This window comes from Vigna unguiculata, chromosome 6 (assembly GCF_004118075.2).
Source record: "Vigna unguiculata cultivar IT97K-499-35 chromosome 6, ASM411807v1, whole genome shotgun sequence".
NCBI lineage: Eukaryota > Viridiplantae > Streptophyta > Magnoliopsida > Fabales > Fabaceae > Vigna > Vigna unguiculata.
The window spans coordinates 25,552,416-25,572,288 of NC_040284.1; the positions used below are offsets into that span (position 1 = coordinate 25,552,416).

Sequence of the window (19,873 nt, forward strand, 5' to 3'; positions counted from 1 at the left end):
GATCAATATTGTTTCTCTCCACTTTAAGACCAAATTTATTATTTGTATGTATATTATACTAATATTTTTGATTAAAAATAACTTTTTAATATATTACATTATTATGCGTTATTAACTCATGTTTTGTTTTTTTTTTCAAAATAAAATAATATTATCTCTTTCCAATTTGAGATCAAATTTATTATTTATATGAATGTTATTCTAATATTATTCTATTAAAAATGATTTAATACAATAATTTTTATCACTAAATTTTAATATAAATACCAATATTTAATTTTGTAAAAATATTTAATATTTTCATTTTGTTGTTATTAATTGTTTCCATTTTTTTTCATTTTGTTTTTTTTAATATTTTTCTTCTTCTATTCAATACATCATTATCGTATGTATAGAGATGTGTCGGGGTTTAGAAATGCAGGTCAATTTCACACATAAAAGAGAAGCAACTGTTGACAGTTTCTAATGGAGGCAGCATAAAAAAAACTAAACACACCCTCTTTAGCCGAAGGGAAAACGATTGCACAACATTCATTCACCGAAACACTGCTATTTCAGTATAGTCTTGTCTCATTTATTTCTGTTGGGATAATGAAAGTAGTATTACAATTAACACATCCTATTCCTTTACTGAGAAAAAAGTAATTTCAGAAACAGTTGAATAATACACGAACACCAGAGTCTTGAACAGAAGCAGGTAGAATAGTTCGATTATTCCTACATCAGATCGGAAAATTAATGAAGTAACCAACGGTTGTGGTCTTAACTTAACCCTTCACCACAGTGACAGGACAGGTGGCATTATTCACCACATAGTTGCTGACGCTGCCCATTATGACCCTGTAAAAGGAAAACGAAAAACACAGAATGAAATTCGGATCCTTGATTATATCAGAAACGTAAAAAACCTCAGCATCTGCTATGCTGTGTTTTGGAGGATTTGATTGAAATAGTAGGCACCTTTGAAGAGGTCCAAGGCCTCTGTTCCCGATGGTAAGGTAGTCTAGAGGTACTTGATCAACAGCTAAACATAACTTCTCACGAGCATCTCCCCAATAGATCTTCATTATCACCGTAATCTGCCACCCCAAAATCTTGGAACTTACTCTCATGTAATGGAAATTGCACACAACTAACAAATATTTTGTAATTTAAAAACTAAACGCAGATTCACTCTAAATTCAATATTTATAACCCTAGCAGAAAAATTTCCAAAACCATACATTTTTTTGTCTGGCAGCAGTTTGCACTATATCAATTACTTGAGGTTCGGGGTTGAATTCATATTTCTTCATCACCGCAGGTTCAGCGAACTCAGACACAGGTATCAGAGCTGCGTTTAGATCAGTGAATAAGCAAATTAAAATCTCAAACACACGCCGCTCCCCAAATTAGGAACAGCAAAACGACCACGAAACAAATTTTGTTCTACCTATATTTTTACGAATTGTACGTAAATAATTTGTAACAGATAAAATCATTAGAATATGCGAATTAAGGGATTAGCGTTGCTAACGTGAACCAGTGGTTTCCCAGAGCTGCATCTCGCCGTGCTCGTAATTGGAAGCATGGCGAACGACAACAAGAACGAGGTGATCGCCTTCTTTGACCACGTTATCCACCGTCCATTGCAGTGCTTTGATGCTGCACGATGAGAAATCAACCGCCACGCCCACTCTCCTAGCACTTGCCATTTTTTTTTTCTCTCTGCAACAACCTACGATGTGGTCTCTTAGTAATGTTTTTTATTTGTGTTTGTGTCGATGGGATGTGGGGTTCTATTTTGGTTTGTTGTTTTGGTCTGCGAAGGTTTGACACTGAAAAGGCGCAATTTGTGAGGCTGATACTGGAAGTGCGGCAATTGAGCTCGGAGTTAGTGGTTCACACTGTTCCACACATTTGTTGCCTTTGAATTTGAGGTTCGATAATTGTCACACCATCTAAAGAGAAACCAATCATTTCTTTTTAGATTGTATTATACTATGGGTTGGCTTTGAACGAAGTTTGTGTTTAAACTTCAAGAAAATTAATGAACTGTGATTTAAATTGTGCCAGTTCTTCATTTACTTAATAAGTTGCACATTTATTGACATTTTTTTTATAGTAAGAAACTAAAAAAAACAATGTATTAAATGATATAAAAAGTGTATCAAAATAATTTTTTTTCTTTTTTAAATATGGCGGATTATCATCGGATTACACCAACTGGTTTATATATATTTTTTTAATATTTTGTTAAAACATGTAATATATATATATATATATATATATATATATATAAAATGTATAATTGTATAACTTCCGTTATGTAAAATTTTGAGTGTTTCCTAGAAAAATCCAGATATACATATTTATTAACCTTCTGTTTAAGACCATAACAAGAGACATCATATGTCGGATTTAAAAACCCTATAGGGCAATGGTCATGTAGTAACAAGGATAAATTTCAGATAATTACGTGGAAAGTTCTTGGATTGGGAATAGGGATACCAACGTACCAATGGTGGTCGGTTCTTTTAACCAAATTTTATTAATTTTATTTGATATTTCAAATATATTTTATTATAGTATTTTAGTTTGTTTACCATGTGACACATGTTTGTTTCAATGTTAGTTGAAAAACACGATTGAAACATCAAATTAAAAAATAGTTTAAAGAACTAAATCTATATATTCTTAAATATAAGGAACTAAATTGATTCAAGACTTGACTTCCAAGAGAGACTAATTCCAATTTTTACTGAAAGTTGAAGGACAAAAACATATTTAACTCTAATTTTTATATACTATTAACCATTAATTGTGCTAAAGTCCTTGACGAGGTACGTAATGTTGAGTTGTTATCCTTCTACTTGTAAACAAGAGTAAATATTATCCATATATCAAAACTATGAATGTAGTATAAGAATATGGACTCCTTATAAAGATTATTAAATTAAGGCACTTTTATAGGTTGTGTATTTATTCGATTTCTAAAATGCATGTCCCGATAGAGTTGATCGGGACAAGAAACAAAACCCTGATATCATGGAGACTATATTGCTATTAAAAACATGGCATAAGAAAGATGGATAGTATACATTAACACCATTGATCATCATTTTACATGTGGAGGTAGCTTAAGTACATAAAAAAAATGTCTTCTTAGTTAAACTAAAAAAATAATAGACATGATACATGATATATACATATCGAAAAATATTCAATAATTTTTAAAATACAAAAAAATATAATTATTATCGTGTAAATCTAAATTAAAATCAAATATATTAAAATTGTTAATATAAAAATTTATTAAATTATTATTATTATAAAATACTATTATTTTATAAATTAAATATTTTATCATTAAATACTAATAAAATATCTTAAAGTACTCGATAACTGTAATTGATAAACAATTACTTATTGAAGGGTAAAATTAAAAAAATAAAAACAGAATTCTCTGCGATGTGAAGAAACTTTAAAATTTAAATATATTTTAGTTAACGTGGATATGATTCGGAGAAATATATTTATTAGGTTTAAATGCATGGCATTAATTTCTAATCGTTTGTAGTCTTTATTATAAATCATTGTCAGTTTAAAATTTAATTAAGTGTACAGTACATTAAGTGTTTTTAATTAATTTTTTATTAAATTGTTTTTAATTATTCTTTGTATCTTAATTAAAGTAATAAATTTATTGAAAGAGTGGAACAAAGTTTAATAAAAGTCTTTAAAGAAGTAGCATACATTTATTATTATTATCCATATCTGTGAAAAAACTTTAAAGTTTAAATATTTTAGTTGATGTAGATATGATTCTATCTGTGGTGCAAATATCATAAAAAAAATGATTTTTTCCTATTTGATATATACAAATCATTTTCCTATTTTACTTTTAAAAACACTTTAAATTTACAATATAAAATTTAAAATAACAATGTCAATATAAAAAAATTAAGCACACATTAAAAAAACTAACATATAATAATTCCACCTAAATTAGAAAAATTCCATTCTATAAAAAATTAATATATAAATTTTTAAAACATTTAATTTATATAATTAATTTTTATTACAATATAGTTTCAAAACAATATGCGATAAATAATATATTTAATTATTTTATTGAACTTTTTGTGGTTTACATGTCACTGTGTAGGAAGTGCTTCACTACTCCCATGTAGTACAAGTGTACAATGCTACCCGGTAACAACAGCATCAAACAGTTTCCTTTATCAACCCGCAAACTTTCTCCTCATTCCTTCATTTCTTCAACCATTTTCCTCCAAACAAAAAATCAAACCAAACTCAGCCCAACCTTCTCTAAACCCTAGCCAACTGCTTTTCTCTGAATCTGCTGTGAAGTTCTTCCAATGGCGTTTTGGTGGCTCTTGCTCGTTCTGGCATTGGCTTTCGTCATCTGCAAGTTCCTTCTCATTCTCATTCCTCCCAAGGTTCCTTCCATTCACGTCGACTCCTCTGACGGTACTCTTCTTTTTCACTCCCTATTGCACGTAAATTTGTTGCCACACTGAAAATGTAATGTTAATTTATTTTTATTACTATCACAGTGTTGGATGATGGGAATCAAACACAAGAGAACGGATTCATATATGTGAGTGTTTATGCATCTGCAATTTTATTTTTCAAATCGCTGGGTGGTGTCATATGGTTTGTTTTATGTCGGCTTTCGCGTTTTGTTTGATAGGCGTGTAGTTTTGCTTTTTCTTTGAAACTTAAATTCCGAATTCAGATTAATTGAAAATGCATGGGTGATATTGAATCCATGGATGTAGTTTAGGGATTAACTTCTTCCCGACGTGGCACTTTGAATATTATCTATTGGAGTTAGAGGTTTATAATTTTGGCCTTTTGTGCTGTAGAGAATATGTATATGGCTGTTTCGATGTCATTGATGATTGATTCATAATCAGGTGCCTCCAAGGGGAACGGCACAGCAATCGAACGGGAAAGTTCAGTGCTATGAACCTGCTACCATGAAATATTTGGGATATGTTCCTGCATTAATGCCCGATGAGGTTTGTGAGCCTATGCTGATTATGAACTGATAGTCTGATGCATGGTTTTAGTATCTAGTTTAAGCACTACTTGTTTTAAGATGCACACTTTTTTTTCTTAATTTTTTATCCTTCGGCATTTTGTGTTTAGAAATTTTTATATTTAGGAATAAGAATGTTAGAATTTTCTGTGGCTTAAGAAAAGTTGGAGTAGTCTATAAGGGTATGATGTTGAACTGATCACATCAGATGAAGTTGACATGGCATTAGCTTCTAGCTAAACTTGTATGTTAAAGTTTCAATTTTGGCATTTGCATACTTGTCTATGTTGAAATCAATTCAACGGAATTGTATTTAAGGTGTATATTTATTGATCTTAAATATGGAAATTGCTTTTTGCCGTCGTTGATCTTAAATATTATTTTTCCTGCATATGAATGTTTGTTAAGCCTGTGCCTAGTTTTAAGGATTGATTATTCAATTCAGAATAACATGCTATTACAAAGTGTTTATAAAATATTGGTTGTCAATTTGACTAGATTTATGAGTAAAAGTATGGCAATAATTAACTATAAGTGTGATGCATGTATGAATAGGTAAGGGAGCAAGTAGAGAAAGTACGGGAGGCACAAAAGATGTGGGCGAAGACGAGCTTCAAACAAAGGCGCCAGTTTTTGCGTATACTTTTGAAGTATATAATTAAACATCAAGAACTTATATGCGAGTAAGTGCAGTTCTTCTTCATGGTCATTGAAAGAAGATTTAAATGTTAGTACTTTTTAAACTAACATAATGCTGATATTCTAGGAAACATCCTAGTGTCTTTTGGTTCTAGCTATCACATGGTTTTATTCATTAGTCTAAAATATATGAGTTATACTTATTGCTAAAGAATATTAATAAATTTCTTAGTATATTTTAATTCGTATGCTTTATCCAGAATATCTTCACGTGATACTGGGAAGACAATGGTAGATGCCTCTTTTGGGGAAATAATGACAACGTGTGAGAAGATAAATTGGCTGCTGTCTGAGGGTGAGCAATGCCTAAAGCCTGAGTACCGGTACCTGCCTCGATCTTCTCTCTATTTCTCTCTCTTTTTTCAGTTTGGACCAAAAAACTAGTATATCTATACATATATTTTTCTTGTAAGTGGGTACAGCGTGGTCCTTCTCCACCCCGCCAGTAATTGACACTTTCTCCCTTCTTAAAGTAACTTTGGTATATTATCTTTCCCTGGTTTTTATAATGTTCTTATAAATTATTGCCCTGAAATTGTAGTGTTTTATAATTTCCACTGATTATTTTAGGAAAAGAGGTATTACTCTTTTAATACACTTAATGATATTTTATGCTAAAATTACAGATTTTCTTAATGCATTTTCATGACGAGTTTTTTCTTTTTTGTGGTAAATAAAAAAACTTACAGATCCTCTGGAAGAGCGATGTTTCATAAGAGAGCTAGAGTAGAATTACATCCCCTTGGTGTTATTGGTGCCATTGTGTCGTGGAACTATCCTTTCCACAACATTTTTAACCCTATGTTGGCAGCAGTTTTTTCTGGAAATGGCATTGTGATTAAGGTATAAAATGACATAATGCCTGCTATCTACCTTTCTAAAATTGTTCATTCCATGAATGCACTACGTGTTTTCAAGAATAACATTGTTGACTGATATGCTTTAATAGTGATTATATTACATTCATTGACAAACTTATATTAAAACTGAGACAAATGCATGGGTTAATACCTCTGCTCTTACTAGTTACTATAAAATCATGTTTTCAATTTGACAGAAATCCATATGACTCTGATTGTAGGTTTCAGAACATGCAAGTTGGTCTGGATGCTTTTACTTCCGAATCATCCAATCAGCCCTTGCTGCTATAGGAGCTCCAGAGGACCTTGTTGAGGTGATAACAGGGTATAGCCTTATCACCCTTCGTTCTTCCCTTTGGTTTCAGTAACATATGCATCTATAGCTAATAGAGCTTTTCTTACCAGGTTTGCTGAAACAGGAGAAGCACTGGTGTCTTCTGTTGACAAAGTCATTTTTGTTGGATCACCTGGGATAGGCAAGATGGTATGATTCCTTTGGCACTCATCTCTAAATTGTATTCCATAATAGTAACAATGGTTTTTTTGTTTCAATTCTACAAAATAAGCTTCTGAATGAGTTAAGCATGGTAGATGTTTAATAAAGGAATTCAAGAGAGTACACACAGAAATTGTTTAACTGAGTTGTATATGTAACTTCAAAGTTGCTGTAGAACTCTGGTTTAGAGTGCTGTCTTTCAGGTAGAACGAATGCACGGGATAGCATCTACCTTTTAATTTAATAAGTGTCTGATGATTTGCTGCATTCTTTTATATAGATAATGAGCAATGCTGCCGAGAAACTTATACCAGTTACACTGGAGCTTGGTGGAAAAGATGCATTTATTGTTTGTGAAGATGTAGATGTGGATCATGTATGAATCTTTTCCAACTTGGCTGGAAAATGTTAACCTTGCAACTTGTTGGAATATTCATTCTTGAGTGCCATAGTTTTAACTGGCTGATCTGCTGAGTATAGGTTGCTCAAATTGCTGTCAGGGCTGTTCTTCAGGCAAGTGGGCAGAACTGTGCTGGGGCTGAGCGATTTTATGTCCACAGGAACGTATATGCATCCTTTGTCAGTAAAGTTACCAAAATTATAAAATCTGTTACAGCTGTTAAGTTTCCCTTTAAACATTTAATTTGTAAAATGTAACTGCTGCATCTCTCTTTTTAATTCAATGAGTTTATTGTTACAGAATTGCTATTTCAGTAATCAATCAGCTTGTCTTTACATCTGCTCTAGTCATGAACGAAATTCTGGGACCTTGACAGGAACTAAATATTTGTTACAGAAAAAGATAGGGATAAACCCCAATTGTGGAGGGCAAGAATGACTCAACCAGAAACAAATAATAGAACCCAACAGATGTTCATATGATTCATGATATGTTTACATTGTCCCTTTTAAAGTTTGTAGCCCCAATAAGCTTTTCAGAGTTAAACTATTTGCATCAAATAAAATACTGGCTCTGTATCTCATCTCTCTTGAAACAGATACACATGAATTTTTATATCTTTAAACGCTTGAAATTGATATGTAAGTAATTTTCTGGTCAACTAGCAAATTGATTGAGTTGGGTCTAGACAGGTTGGGTTGAGTCTAACCTTGCAATTAAGTTGCAAATAATAAAAGTTAAAGGACTAATTTATAACTAATATAAAATATGTATAGGTTAGCTTGCAATTTATAATGTTTTAGGGACTTGTACAATTTTGAAAAGTATTTGTAAATTAAGGTCTTTTTTTAGTGTTGCACTAGGCCAAATCCATTTTGGCCCTAATCCTAAACCACTTTAAGTGAGGGTTTTGGGGACTAAGGCTTTTTCAACAAACTTATTTGGTGGGTCAATAAAAGAGGATTCATTTTAGGAGTTAGTTAGAGTTAGAGAAATGATAGGTTGACACCCACATTTAACTACTTTTTTTACCACCTTAAAATTAACTTGTAACTTAAGACAAATTAACTTGTAACCCATGAAGGTGGTAAAAAAAGTGGTCAAATGTCGTTAGAGTTAATATGTAGGTTATGTGCCAAATTGACAATTGCAACTGTACTATCAAGAACCCTTTTCACTTATTGGAGAATAGACGTCACCTTCAGAACTATTTAGTATTAAGAACTCTCTTTCCTAAAGCTTTTCAGTTATTGATTTCTTGCAGGACCCACCACTTGCTGGAAAATATGATATGGGAGCTTTATGTATGCATGCGCATTCTGAAAAGCTTCAAAGCCTTATAAATGATGCTTTAGAGAAAGGAGCTGAAATTATTGCACGAGGAAGTTTTGGACATATAGGTGAAGGTGCAGTTGATCAATATTTCCCCCCTACGGTGATTGTGAATGTGAATCACTCAATGAGATTGATGCAGGAAGAGGTAGAAAACTTGGTGTTTTCTTTGCCACAATAATTGTTTTGTTCTTGTTTTCATGTGTTACGTTATCAACCATCTATGTTGCATTTTGATCATAGAAGAAATTGTTCATATCTTGACTAGAAGGCATTGGAGATTTTTAGATATGGATAATTGTTGTGTCTCGTGTCATATATGTAATGCAACTATGCATTTATATTCAAGAATATCTTTCTCTAAATTCACTACTCTATTTCAATGACTTCTTTCTAGGCCTTTGGACCAATCATGCCAATTATGAAATTTAGCTCCGATGAAGAGGTTGTGAGGCTTGCAAATTTTTATTTTTTTATTTTGATCGGCAAAGTATAAGTATTTATATGTATAGTGGAGTACTTGGGGTACTCCAACCCATATACAAAATGATTCAAAATTTGGGCTTGGATGTGCTGTTTTCTCAGGCAGTCAGAGCCGGGCTAGAGATATAGCTTCCCAGATACATTGTGGGATTGCAGCGATTAATGATTTTGGTGCGACATACATGTGTCAGGTAAATTTTATTTTACTATTTTATCGTTATCTCTCTCTCAGAAGGGGGTTGACCCTAAAGGACTTTAGTAGCAGTGATATGATCTATGCTATATTATTTGCCAATTTGGCTATGGAACCAACTATTGGCTTATTCATGAGAAAAGGCAATTTCTTTACTGTTTTAATTTACTGTATCGACTACTTTGCCACAAAAATGCCCCTTTGGATGGAACTTCTGGTTTAAGTTATAATATATATGAATGTTGTATGAGGAGAGTTTAATTATTTTATTGGTTTTTTGGCTTGTAATTCTGCAGTTCTTTTAGCCAAATGGCTAGGATATGTTCCCTACTCAACCTAGGTTACATCTAATTATAATTTCCACTGAACTAAAGTTGCATTAATTGTGTATTTTCCATTATTTAAGTCGCTGCCATTCGGGGGTGTGAAACAAAGTGGATTTGGACGATTTGGTGGTGCAGAAGGTTTGCGGGCATGCTGCCTTGTAAAAGCTGTTGTTGAAGATAGATGGTGGCCATTCATCAAAACCGTGATACCGAAGCCTCTTCAGGTTATTCAGGAAAACCTTTCATAATTGTATATTATTTTACTTCGTTTGGAGAGGAAAGTTATACTGAGATGGTTCTTTTCTCTGCAATAGTATCCTGTTGCAGAAAATGGATTTGAGTTCCAGGAATCGCTTGTTGAAGCACTATTCGGGCTCAGCCTATGGGACCGTTTGCAAGCATTGGTTAACGTGCTGAAAATGCTTACTGAGCAGAGCTCTCTACGTGGCAGTAGAAAAAAGAAAGATGATTAACAGTGTCAGGACGGGTAACATTCCAAATGGTTCATATTCATATCATCATCATGGTCAAATAATTTAGGGCTTTTGGTTTGTCGTTTATCTCCCAGAATCCAACTGTAATTTGAGCTTTAGCCATTACTCACTACTGCCATGTTGCTGTGCTTATTCGATGACAATACTGGGCTACTTGTCTGATGACGATCATATGAATTTTATATCAATATGTTGATGAAATTACACCATACTACTACCATTCTGGTGTCTTTTTCTTTTATTAAATCAATGTAGTTTTACGGTTAAATTACTTTATCCTCCCTTGGTGCAGCTCAAAAACACTTCACCTCCTCTCATATTATGAAATTTGACATTTTACTACTCATTGTGGTTTGATTATTTGATTCATAAACACTTTGGCTTGCTTGATGCATTTGTTTTTGTTTTTAAAACTAATTTATGGCATTCTTTTAAGGAACTGTTTTTAATGAAAATAAAAACAAGTTATTTGAGAACTTGAATTTGAAAACCTTAGTTTATCTGGGGCATGAGTCTATGAGACTTGGGGCACCGTGCTATGACGCCTCTGTGGGGTGCTTTGCCAATGTCTGCTGGTTCTTGTGGTGCTCCACTCTCGACATTGTTGGGTGAAAAACAGATACTGTCGGTGAGTAGCCTCACTAGACAAAGAATAGGTGGTTCTTGTGTTCAGTTACATTGAAAAAATGAAGGGTGTGAAATTATAGTGTGGAAGAATATGGTTGCGGGTGACGAGTGTTTGGGGTTTAGAAATTTATTTTTAATCTTTCATCAATGAAATCACTCATTTGCAACACTGTTACCGTGAAATAGAAGGATTTTGAAAACGTCTTCTCGGTTTTGAAATTCCCAACAAATTAATATTTCTCTATCTTGCTCCAGTTTTTAAAACTTGAAATTGGTTTTTGACAAAGGTATTTTCCGCTTTTAAAATAAAGGCATGTGAAGTTAAAAGTGAAGACTAGATTTTTTTTTTTTTTCGCTTTACGCACCTTTCATCTTAGATAAAAAATTATTCACAAACAACTTCTTGTCTTTAGTATCATGACATTTTGCATTTATTTGTGATTTGGCTAAAAAAACTGACTTGTGTTTAAATTTGGACATTCATACTGTCTGTATAGTTATTGTATCATCTTTTCACAAATTTCATTTTTAGTCTTTCAATAATTTATTAACCAGTGAAAGTTTCTTAATTATTGTTTGTCATTGTTTTTATTTTCTCTTATCAACTGTGGTCAGATACAAATTAGCATCTGGACTGTTAATTTGAAGTGTTAATGACATGGAAAAATGCTATTAGCTTGAGAAAGTTACATATATTTTGACAGTGTAGAACAAAAAGACAAGGGGTTCGAAATTTTGGAGTTGAAGATGTAAATAAGCAAAAACAATAACTCTCGTTGCATAAATCAAACAAACCATCGAACTAGGGTCCAAAACACAGTCAACAACATTCCATGGCAAGAAAATGAACCATAAATCACGGTCAAAATCCAAACCATAAAAAACAAACAATCCTTAATTTTTGAACCCTTTTGAAACCCTAATTCTCAACTTCACATCTCAAATAAATGCTAAATATCCTTCCATTATAGTGTGATGCTTTTACTAAATATAACACGATACTATGACTTAATGTGCAACTGTCATTAGTTTTTATCAAATTATTTTTAGATTTGGAGAAACAAGTGTTAAAATAATTTAGTGAAATAAGATCATTATATATCATGACAGCTACATAAAATAGAGAAAGATTACTTGATACCGAATTAATATGAAGTATCCTGATCAATGCATAAATAAAAGTAGGGACACATAATATGATTCCAAAGAAACTAGAGAAACAAAAATAGATGTGTAATTAATGTAACTATTGTTTAGATGCCAGGGAAACATATTACTTTAATAAAATACCATTATATCTGGAACTGCCACCGTAAGTTTAATAATTCAAATAATAGGACATATAAAATATGAATTCATTAGGGTTGGCATAGAGTAAGAGGTTTTTATAAGTTGTACATAATATATGAATTCATAAGGGTTGGCATATATTGTAAAAGTTTTATAGGTTGTACATAATATATGTATGCTCCGATTCCTTCTTCTCATCAACAAAATTTGTAATCGAAACAAATCCTATGTTTGCTTACACCTGTCCTTGGAAACCCTACCTGATAAGAGACACGTGGTTAGGTTTCCCTTTATCTGTTATTTTTTGTAATTATCACTTCTCTAATTAATTGTGAAAAAGTGAATAGATTTTGAAGATGGAAGGCACAAGTTTTAATAGAGTTGGCATGAATTGGGGAAATGCAGGATGAGGTTTATTGGAAGAAGAACAGCTAAGGGCCAAAGACTACTTATTGGCACGCTGAAACATGAGAAAAATTATAAAGCAAGGTGGCGCAGAAGAGAACCCAGAAATTTTCACAAGATCTTCAGTGCTGGAAGTATCAATAATTAAACTGGTAGTCAGAAATGATAAGTTCTTTGGTAGCATAACAGAAAATTGAGACAACAAAATAGGAATCTGACAAATGACATTGCCATAACTCCATGTTTTACGGTATTTTCTGTCATTTACAAAGTTGCTTTCGATGACAATCTCTGAAGCAGGTGGTGAAGGACACAGCAATTATTAGTTTAGTGACTAAGCTAAGAGAAGAGCCAAGAAAAGAACGAATATTCAGAGAGTTATTGAACTGTATCCCATTCTTCCTCCTCCGGCAGTACCCTCATCTAATCACGTGCTCTCCTCTTTCTTATTTCAGTATTTGCCGCCTCTATGATGTAATGTAACCTTATTCAACATTTCTCTGCATGCCCTCATCTTAGTTATATATTGTCTAATTTATATATAATAAATTCTAATTTTTATATACCTATGTATTTACACAGTAATATTGAGAATTCAAGTCTGAGTTTAAGTATCATATATAAGAAGATATAAAATTAATGTAAAGAACCTGCAAATCCTGATAGAGTTAATATTTTAGAAGTAAGAATATGACTATAATTGCAGTATCTATTCAATCATTGCGATATTTTTATATGTAGGGACGTTTAAAATGAGAAAATAATTTGAGAAATTGAAAAATATAGTTATAGTCAGTGCCCTATATACACACAAATAAACAAATACGTGTCTGTCATGAATGCCACACGACACATTAACTATTTGTAAATGTCTGTACTTTGACGTTGAATACTATAGTTTTCTGTTATTGAATGAAGAAAATATGGACAAAGTGTCCATAACATGAAACCAAGGAATCGGGATTTGCCTGAGTTGGGGGAGGAACACTGTAGCTTTGTGCTCCTGTTGTAGTTTCTTTGTTCAACAATCCAAAAGCTATTTATTAAGAATAAAAAGTCTTGTCGGCAAGTAACTTCAAAATCCATCTATATGTGCGATAGTTTTGCATGATTTTATCTATAAACAGATGAGCACCATCATTTTCTCTCTCAAAAAATACTATTGGTTGCAAAAGAAATAAGTACAACCATGATTGTGGTTCTTGAGCACAGGAAAATAATATTTAAAATTAAAAAAAAAATGTTGAATATGTGATGATTCCTATCAGACAATCTCACATATAATCTCTATTCTGATCATTATATATGACAAAAGACATGCACCTGTTCATGTAGGAGTGTTTGGGATACAATGTATTGAGGTACATTACAAACATTTTCCACAATGACTAGTGAGAAACAGCTTCAGTAGATTATCACAAATTCTGGCTTTGACTTCGGGTCACAACCAGAGGAGTTAATAATTTTTGGAAATAGTTCAGGTGTGAATAAAAAATATCATATTAATAAAAAAAATTAAATATTATATAAAAATAAAGACCTACAACATCATTGTCTTAAGATTTTGGGATTAAAGTGATATCAAATACCTTATACTAATATCATATAATCCATATGAAACCACGATATTTGAGGACTATAATCATAACCCATATATAAACAAGATATATGAAGAAATATAAAAACCCAACAATAATGTATTTATTAATGGAGTTTAATATTTTCATTTGCAAACTTTTCAAAATCTCTGTGTCTCTGTTTTAATAACCATTAACAAATACTACCTGTGAAGTTATTTCTATTTAGAATAATAATAATAATAATGGAGAAACCAATTTATTGAAATAAACTCACTCTTTTTGTGAATAAATGATTTTGAATAAGAAAGAGGGAGTTATTGATTTGGAGACGTAAGAAGGAGAAAAAAATAATATTTCATTTGAAAAATAAAAATATCAGTCATTTTGAAAAATTGACTTTGTAAATTAATTGATTACTTCTGATAAAAGAAAAGAAAGTAGAAAGTAATCTATTACCTTATCTGATACTTAAATTTTTTATTATTAAACATAAATATAATTAAATGAAGCGTTTGATTTATCTCAATCCGCATACAAAAAGAGAATATCATTTTAAAATTGATTTCCACAAACAATATAATATGAAAAATTATGTTTAGAATAAAATATATGCTGATATTATGAATAATTAAATATAAGATCTAGCTAGTTAACTACTCAAAGTAGAAACCCAGGGACTGTTTAATGCTAAAAAACATATAGATTGAAAAAAAAATACAAAGCTGAAATCACAGAAACACTAATTATTTATACTCACATTTGAATTAAAAAAAATTTCATTAATTATTTATTTATTTGCTTAAAATGTGGTAGAGACTTCTAATACAACAAAACAAAACTACATGAACATGTGATCATATTCTAATTGTCAATTATACCTGAATAGGAAAAAGTTGTATTATACATCATATTCTTGACTATTATATTATTTACTGAAAATAATACATAATTGTGGATATATAAAACAAAATATGTGTTCTCTTATTACAAAGTAGTTGATGATGTGTGTTCATAATTTAAGGTTATGTGTTGTCTCTTGTAGTTGGTTGTTGATGCATGTTTATAGGTCAGCTTTTTTATTATTATGCAGCATTGGGATTAGTTCGTTAGCGTTTTTTTAACATGAAAATTATATTTAGTTCAATTGTAAGAACAAACACAGGGACCCAATTTGCTCTGTGACAAGAGGGGTTATTAGAATGAAACCAATATTGAGCAGCAAATCAAATTTGACTCTTTCAAAAGAAAAAGATGCACTTAGAGAATTGTTCGTGTTAGAAATCAATCATACTTAAAATTATGTACATAATTAAAAATTAATTACAAACTCAACTTCAAATTTTTAATTAATGAATAAGTTTAAATATGTTTTTGTTGTTTATAATATCCCACTTCAAACTGTAGAAAAATTATTTTGATCTTTATTTTTTTGTGTTAGTTTTTTTAATGCTTTTTTTTTATTTTTATAATAATTTGTTAATTTAGTTAGTCTTATTAAAATAAAATATGTTAGTTTTTTTTATTTTTATTACAATATTACCAAAACAAAAAGAAAGAGTATTTTACAGGAATTAAAACAACACAACTAAGACCAAATAAACAACCGAAATTCCACAATAACTGTTTTAAAAACTTTTTATATATGAAGAGTAAAACTAGAAAAATAGTTTATTATAAGGGAAAATGTATATATAAATTTGATTATATTGTTATTAGATTTTATCCTAGTATATATTTCTTAGTGAAATTCTTTTGGAGTTTATTTTTATCTAGAAGGGCTATATTACCAAGAATTTGGATATATATTAAGCCTGGATCGGTGCATTTTACTTCACAGAGCATCATTCTTACAACGTGGGACTTTACAACTTTAATCACTGTTCCTGCATCAGATCAGTTTTGAAATAGAAAGAAAAAACGAACAGGACAATGATAATTTCAACGGGTGCATCAATTCATGTGTTGGAAAATATAGTATGTTATTGTGTTCAAGTGACGACAACAGAAGAAAATGAGGAAGGAATAAAAGAAAACAATAGTTCGCCATATATAAGGGTTCAATGTGAATGTTGGTCTGCATAGATCCAAATCAAGAAAGATCCCATAATGATTTCCATTCCCACTTCCTCACTTGCTTCATTTAGCCAAAGAGAAGAAATGGTTGACCGTACAAGGAGCAAGATTCTTATAAGAGAATATAACGAAGATAAAGATGTTAAAATGGTGAGAAAACTAGAGAGGAACTCTGAGATTGGAGCTAAAAAGGTGGTCTCCATTTTTACCAACATGATGGGTGACCCTTTATCTAGGATTAGGTTTTTCCCTCTTCGTGTAATGCTGGTGGGTGACTATCATCATATCCCTACCTTCCACCTCACATTCTTGCTTTTCAAATACTCCACATAAATTCAAACTTGCTTTTCTGCAGATTTTCATAAACTGTTCTTCACTTTTCTACCATGAAACACATATATTTCCAAAACATACATATACATAAATGGTTTATCTAATGACTTTCAGGTAGCTGAGCTTCTAGAGAGCAAGGAACTAGTTGGAGTGGTTAGAGGAGTCATTAAGAATGTAGGGACTCTTTCTGGGTCACTCTTGAAGATGGGTTACATCCTAGGCCTCAGAGTCTCTCCTTCTTACAGGTAATACTCACTTTCATTTGTACCTAAAAAGATCTATTTTTGTTTTCTGGTTAGTGTTTTAATAATCCTGAATTTATCTTCTTTCATCCTCTGAAATGATCTTGTGAGTGGGTTAGAATTTTTCTTTTTTGCAACTGTATTAGATATATTTATATATGGTATTTACATGATTACAAAAGCAGCATGTCTACCTTAGCTGGGTGAAGCTCTATTATATACACACCTTATCTGAACTATCATCTCTTAAAATATTTCATCTTTTCCATCTCAATTTTCTTGCTCATTGGTATCTCAATACACTTTGACAGAATGATGTATAGGAACATGCTGCTAGATATCAGAACCACTGTTGCTATGTGAACACCTTTTCCTATTCAAACTACACATTGTGAGGCTTTTCATTTCCCATCCGTGATAATTTCCTTCACCTGATAGAGATTTCAGATTCTCCTTTATTGCAGTGTACCTATCTGTCAATTTGTTTGTCTTCTATTGAGATAGAATAAGCTGTCATTTGCATTTTCATATTATACACCTTTGACTAACCTATTCCTAACCCATGTATGCCTTTATCTCGCACAGGGTTTGAATAACTTTTCTACTTTGCTCTATGATAAAAAAATTTGCTTATAAAAAGATGTACCTGAATTTTGAACTTAGTTGAAAGCAATAAGTTGCGGACATTGTTTTAAAACCCTAATTTGTAGTGAATTGAGAAAACATTTTGATATCTGCAGGAGAAAGGGGGTTGCACTGAGACTTATTGCTGCAGTTGAAGAATGGATGGTGAGAAATGGAGCTGAGTATGCATTCCTAGCCACTGAAAAGGACAATGATGCTTCCAAAAACCTATTCACAATCAAATGCAATTATGTGAACCTAAGCTCACTTGTCATATTTGTCCAACCAATTAGTTCCATCACAAAGCACATTTCCAGGGACATAAAAATAGAGAAAGTGGACATAGATCTAGCAATTTCGTTATACAGAAGAACCTTGAAAACCAAAGATTTGTATCCACTAGACATGGACGTTATTCTGAAGGAGAAACTCAGCGTAGGCACATGGGTAAGTTATTATAAGAGGGAGGGCTGGCTCAATTTGCGAAGCAAGGTAGATAATGAAGAAGATCTCATTAGCAGTGAAACTTCAAACTCATCATGGGTAATTTTTAGTATTTGGAACACTTGTGAAGCTTACAAGCTTCAAATCAGAAGGTCTCAACTAGTAAGGTTTCTTCTTACAACCTTAAATCATGCAAGAGAGAGAGTTTTCCCTTGTCTCAAAATGTCGGTGAGTAACTCACTTTGTAGATCCTTTGGTTTCCTCTTTCTTTATGGAATCTATGGACAGGGAGAGAACCTTGGAGAGCTCATGGAATCTATGTGGAGATTCACATCAAGAGTGGGAGAAGGAATGAGGGACTGTAAGGTGTTTATAACTGAGTTAGGGTTTGGTGATCCACTTGCCAACCATGTTCCTCAAACAGATTCCATCTCGTGTATCGATGATCTATGGTACACAAAGAGACTTTCAACCCACGTTGATGAAAACATTGATGAAATATTGATGAGACAAGTGGGAAATGTGTTTGTTGACCCTAGAGATTTTTAGGTTTATAATCTTCAAGGGTTCCATGTGCTGACCTAAATTAGCTTCTACATGATCTCTGTCAGATGAAAAATCTGTTGATTTTAGTCAAGAAACAACTTAGTTACATATTAAGTGTTAATATATTAGTATTCTCTGCTATATCGGTTTTTCCTCCTTTCTATGAATGTTGTTAGGTCTGTCATGTTTCAAATCCAAATTTATATTCCTTTTTGGCCATTAATTTGCTGAACAGTTCACACATCACGAATCTTGTAAGAAAAACTGATAAACCAGAAAACGAACTGATATTAACTTCATGCACAGCTATCAAAAAAGCTTGGTAAAAAGGACCAGATATGTTTTTAGGATTTTACATGCTTAATGCAATTTCATTCATGGTTAGCACTGTTCATTGTCCTTTTATGTCATATCTGTTTTATCACCCTCGTGACCAAGAAGGGTTAATTTAAAAATGAAAACAAAAAATAAATAGAGTTTTCAGTTTTCCTATTTCTTTGAATACACAACCAGAACCTTAATTTATTTTATTTTGGTTCTTAAATTTTACTTTGATTACAAATAATTATCATGATTTAATTTCTTTTCAGTTAACATTTAAAAGTCTATTCTTTTTTGTGAATAGACACTTTGAATGTAATTTAATTTTATCATAAAAATCATTTCAAATGTCAATCCTTCATTATTTTTCCTATAATGTTGTTTAAATATATTTTTTCATATATTAAAATATAATAAAAATGTGAATTAGAATTATTGGGTTCATAATAAGTAAGGTAAACTTCGAGGAATGATAGAAAACATGACATGGAGGGTTATGCTCGTGTTTTAAGAGAATTTTGAAAATTGCATTAAGAGAGATATTAGATTTATATTTTTCTCCTTGTTAATAATAAATCATGTTTAATAAATTTTCATTATTTTATATTTTATTACTTATATTACTATTGAAATAAAAATAGATAAAAATTATAAAAGATGGAAGAAAAAGATAAGTATCTCGTCTTTTTATAGTTAATATCATTTCACCTATATATTAAGTAATAAATTTAATAAATGATTAGCATTTATTGATAATTTAATCAAAAATTGATAATAAAATTTAGAAATAAAAATAGAAATATGAAACATTAAGTAGATAAACAAGAAAATAGAGCCATGATAATAAATATATTCACTATTTGAAGATCAATATAATCACTAAATTTTGGTCTGGTCAATTTATTTTTTTTAATATGATCACATAATTTTTATAATGTGATGGTTTAAATTCTCTTAAAAATTTGTGTATTTTTATTAAAAACATTATTTATTATAATCAAATCTTTTATATATTTTAATTAAGTTTTTGGTTGATGGGGTAATATGACTTTTCTCTT

The 19,873-nt window shown here is 31.3% G+C and overlaps 3 protein-coding genes across 3 annotated transcripts; 2 read left to right on the forward strand and 1 right to left on the reverse strand.

The window, feature by feature from the left end:
• Positions 1-503: 503 nt before the first annotated feature.
• LOC114188984 (universal stress protein PHOS34) lies at positions 504-1,888 on the reverse strand. The gene is made up of 4 exons (XM_028077675.1): positions 1,517-1,888; positions 1,224-1,333; positions 961-1,079; positions 504-840 (listed from the first exon to the last, which is right to left on the reverse strand). The coding sequence occupies exons 1-4, from the start codon at positions 1,692-1,694 to the stop codon at positions 768-770; spliced, it is 480 nt and encodes a 159-aa protein (XP_027933476.1). The 5' UTR covers positions 1,695-1,888; the 3' UTR covers positions 504-767.
• Positions 1,889-4,198: 2,310 nt separating this feature from the next.
• LOC114188989 (aldehyde dehydrogenase 22A1-like) lies at positions 4,199-10,586 on the forward strand. The gene is made up of 15 exons (XM_028077685.1): positions 4,199-4,473; positions 4,560-4,603; positions 4,923-5,027; positions 5,603-5,730; positions 5,947-6,069; positions 6,436-6,589; positions 6,828-6,931; positions 7,012-7,090; positions 7,383-7,478; positions 7,583-7,720; positions 8,767-8,982; positions 9,232-9,293; positions 9,379-9,508; positions 9,917-10,060; positions 10,151-10,586. The coding sequence occupies exons 1-15, from the start codon at positions 4,362-4,364 to the stop codon at positions 10,307-10,309; spliced, it is 1,794 nt and encodes a 597-aa protein (XP_027933486.1). The 5' UTR covers positions 4,199-4,361; the 3' UTR covers positions 10,310-10,586.
• Positions 10,587-16,389: 5,803 nt separating this feature from the next.
• Positions 16,390-18,497, forward strand: LOC114187496 (probable N-acetyltransferase HLS1-like). The gene is made up of 3 exons (XM_028075756.1): positions 16,390-16,572; positions 16,753-16,883; positions 17,621-18,497. Exons 1-3 carry the CDS (start codon positions 16,390-16,392, stop codon positions 18,495-18,497), a joined length of 1,191 nt encoding a protein of 396 aa, XP_027931557.1.
• The last annotated feature ends 1,376 nt before the right edge of the window (positions 18,498-19,873 follow it).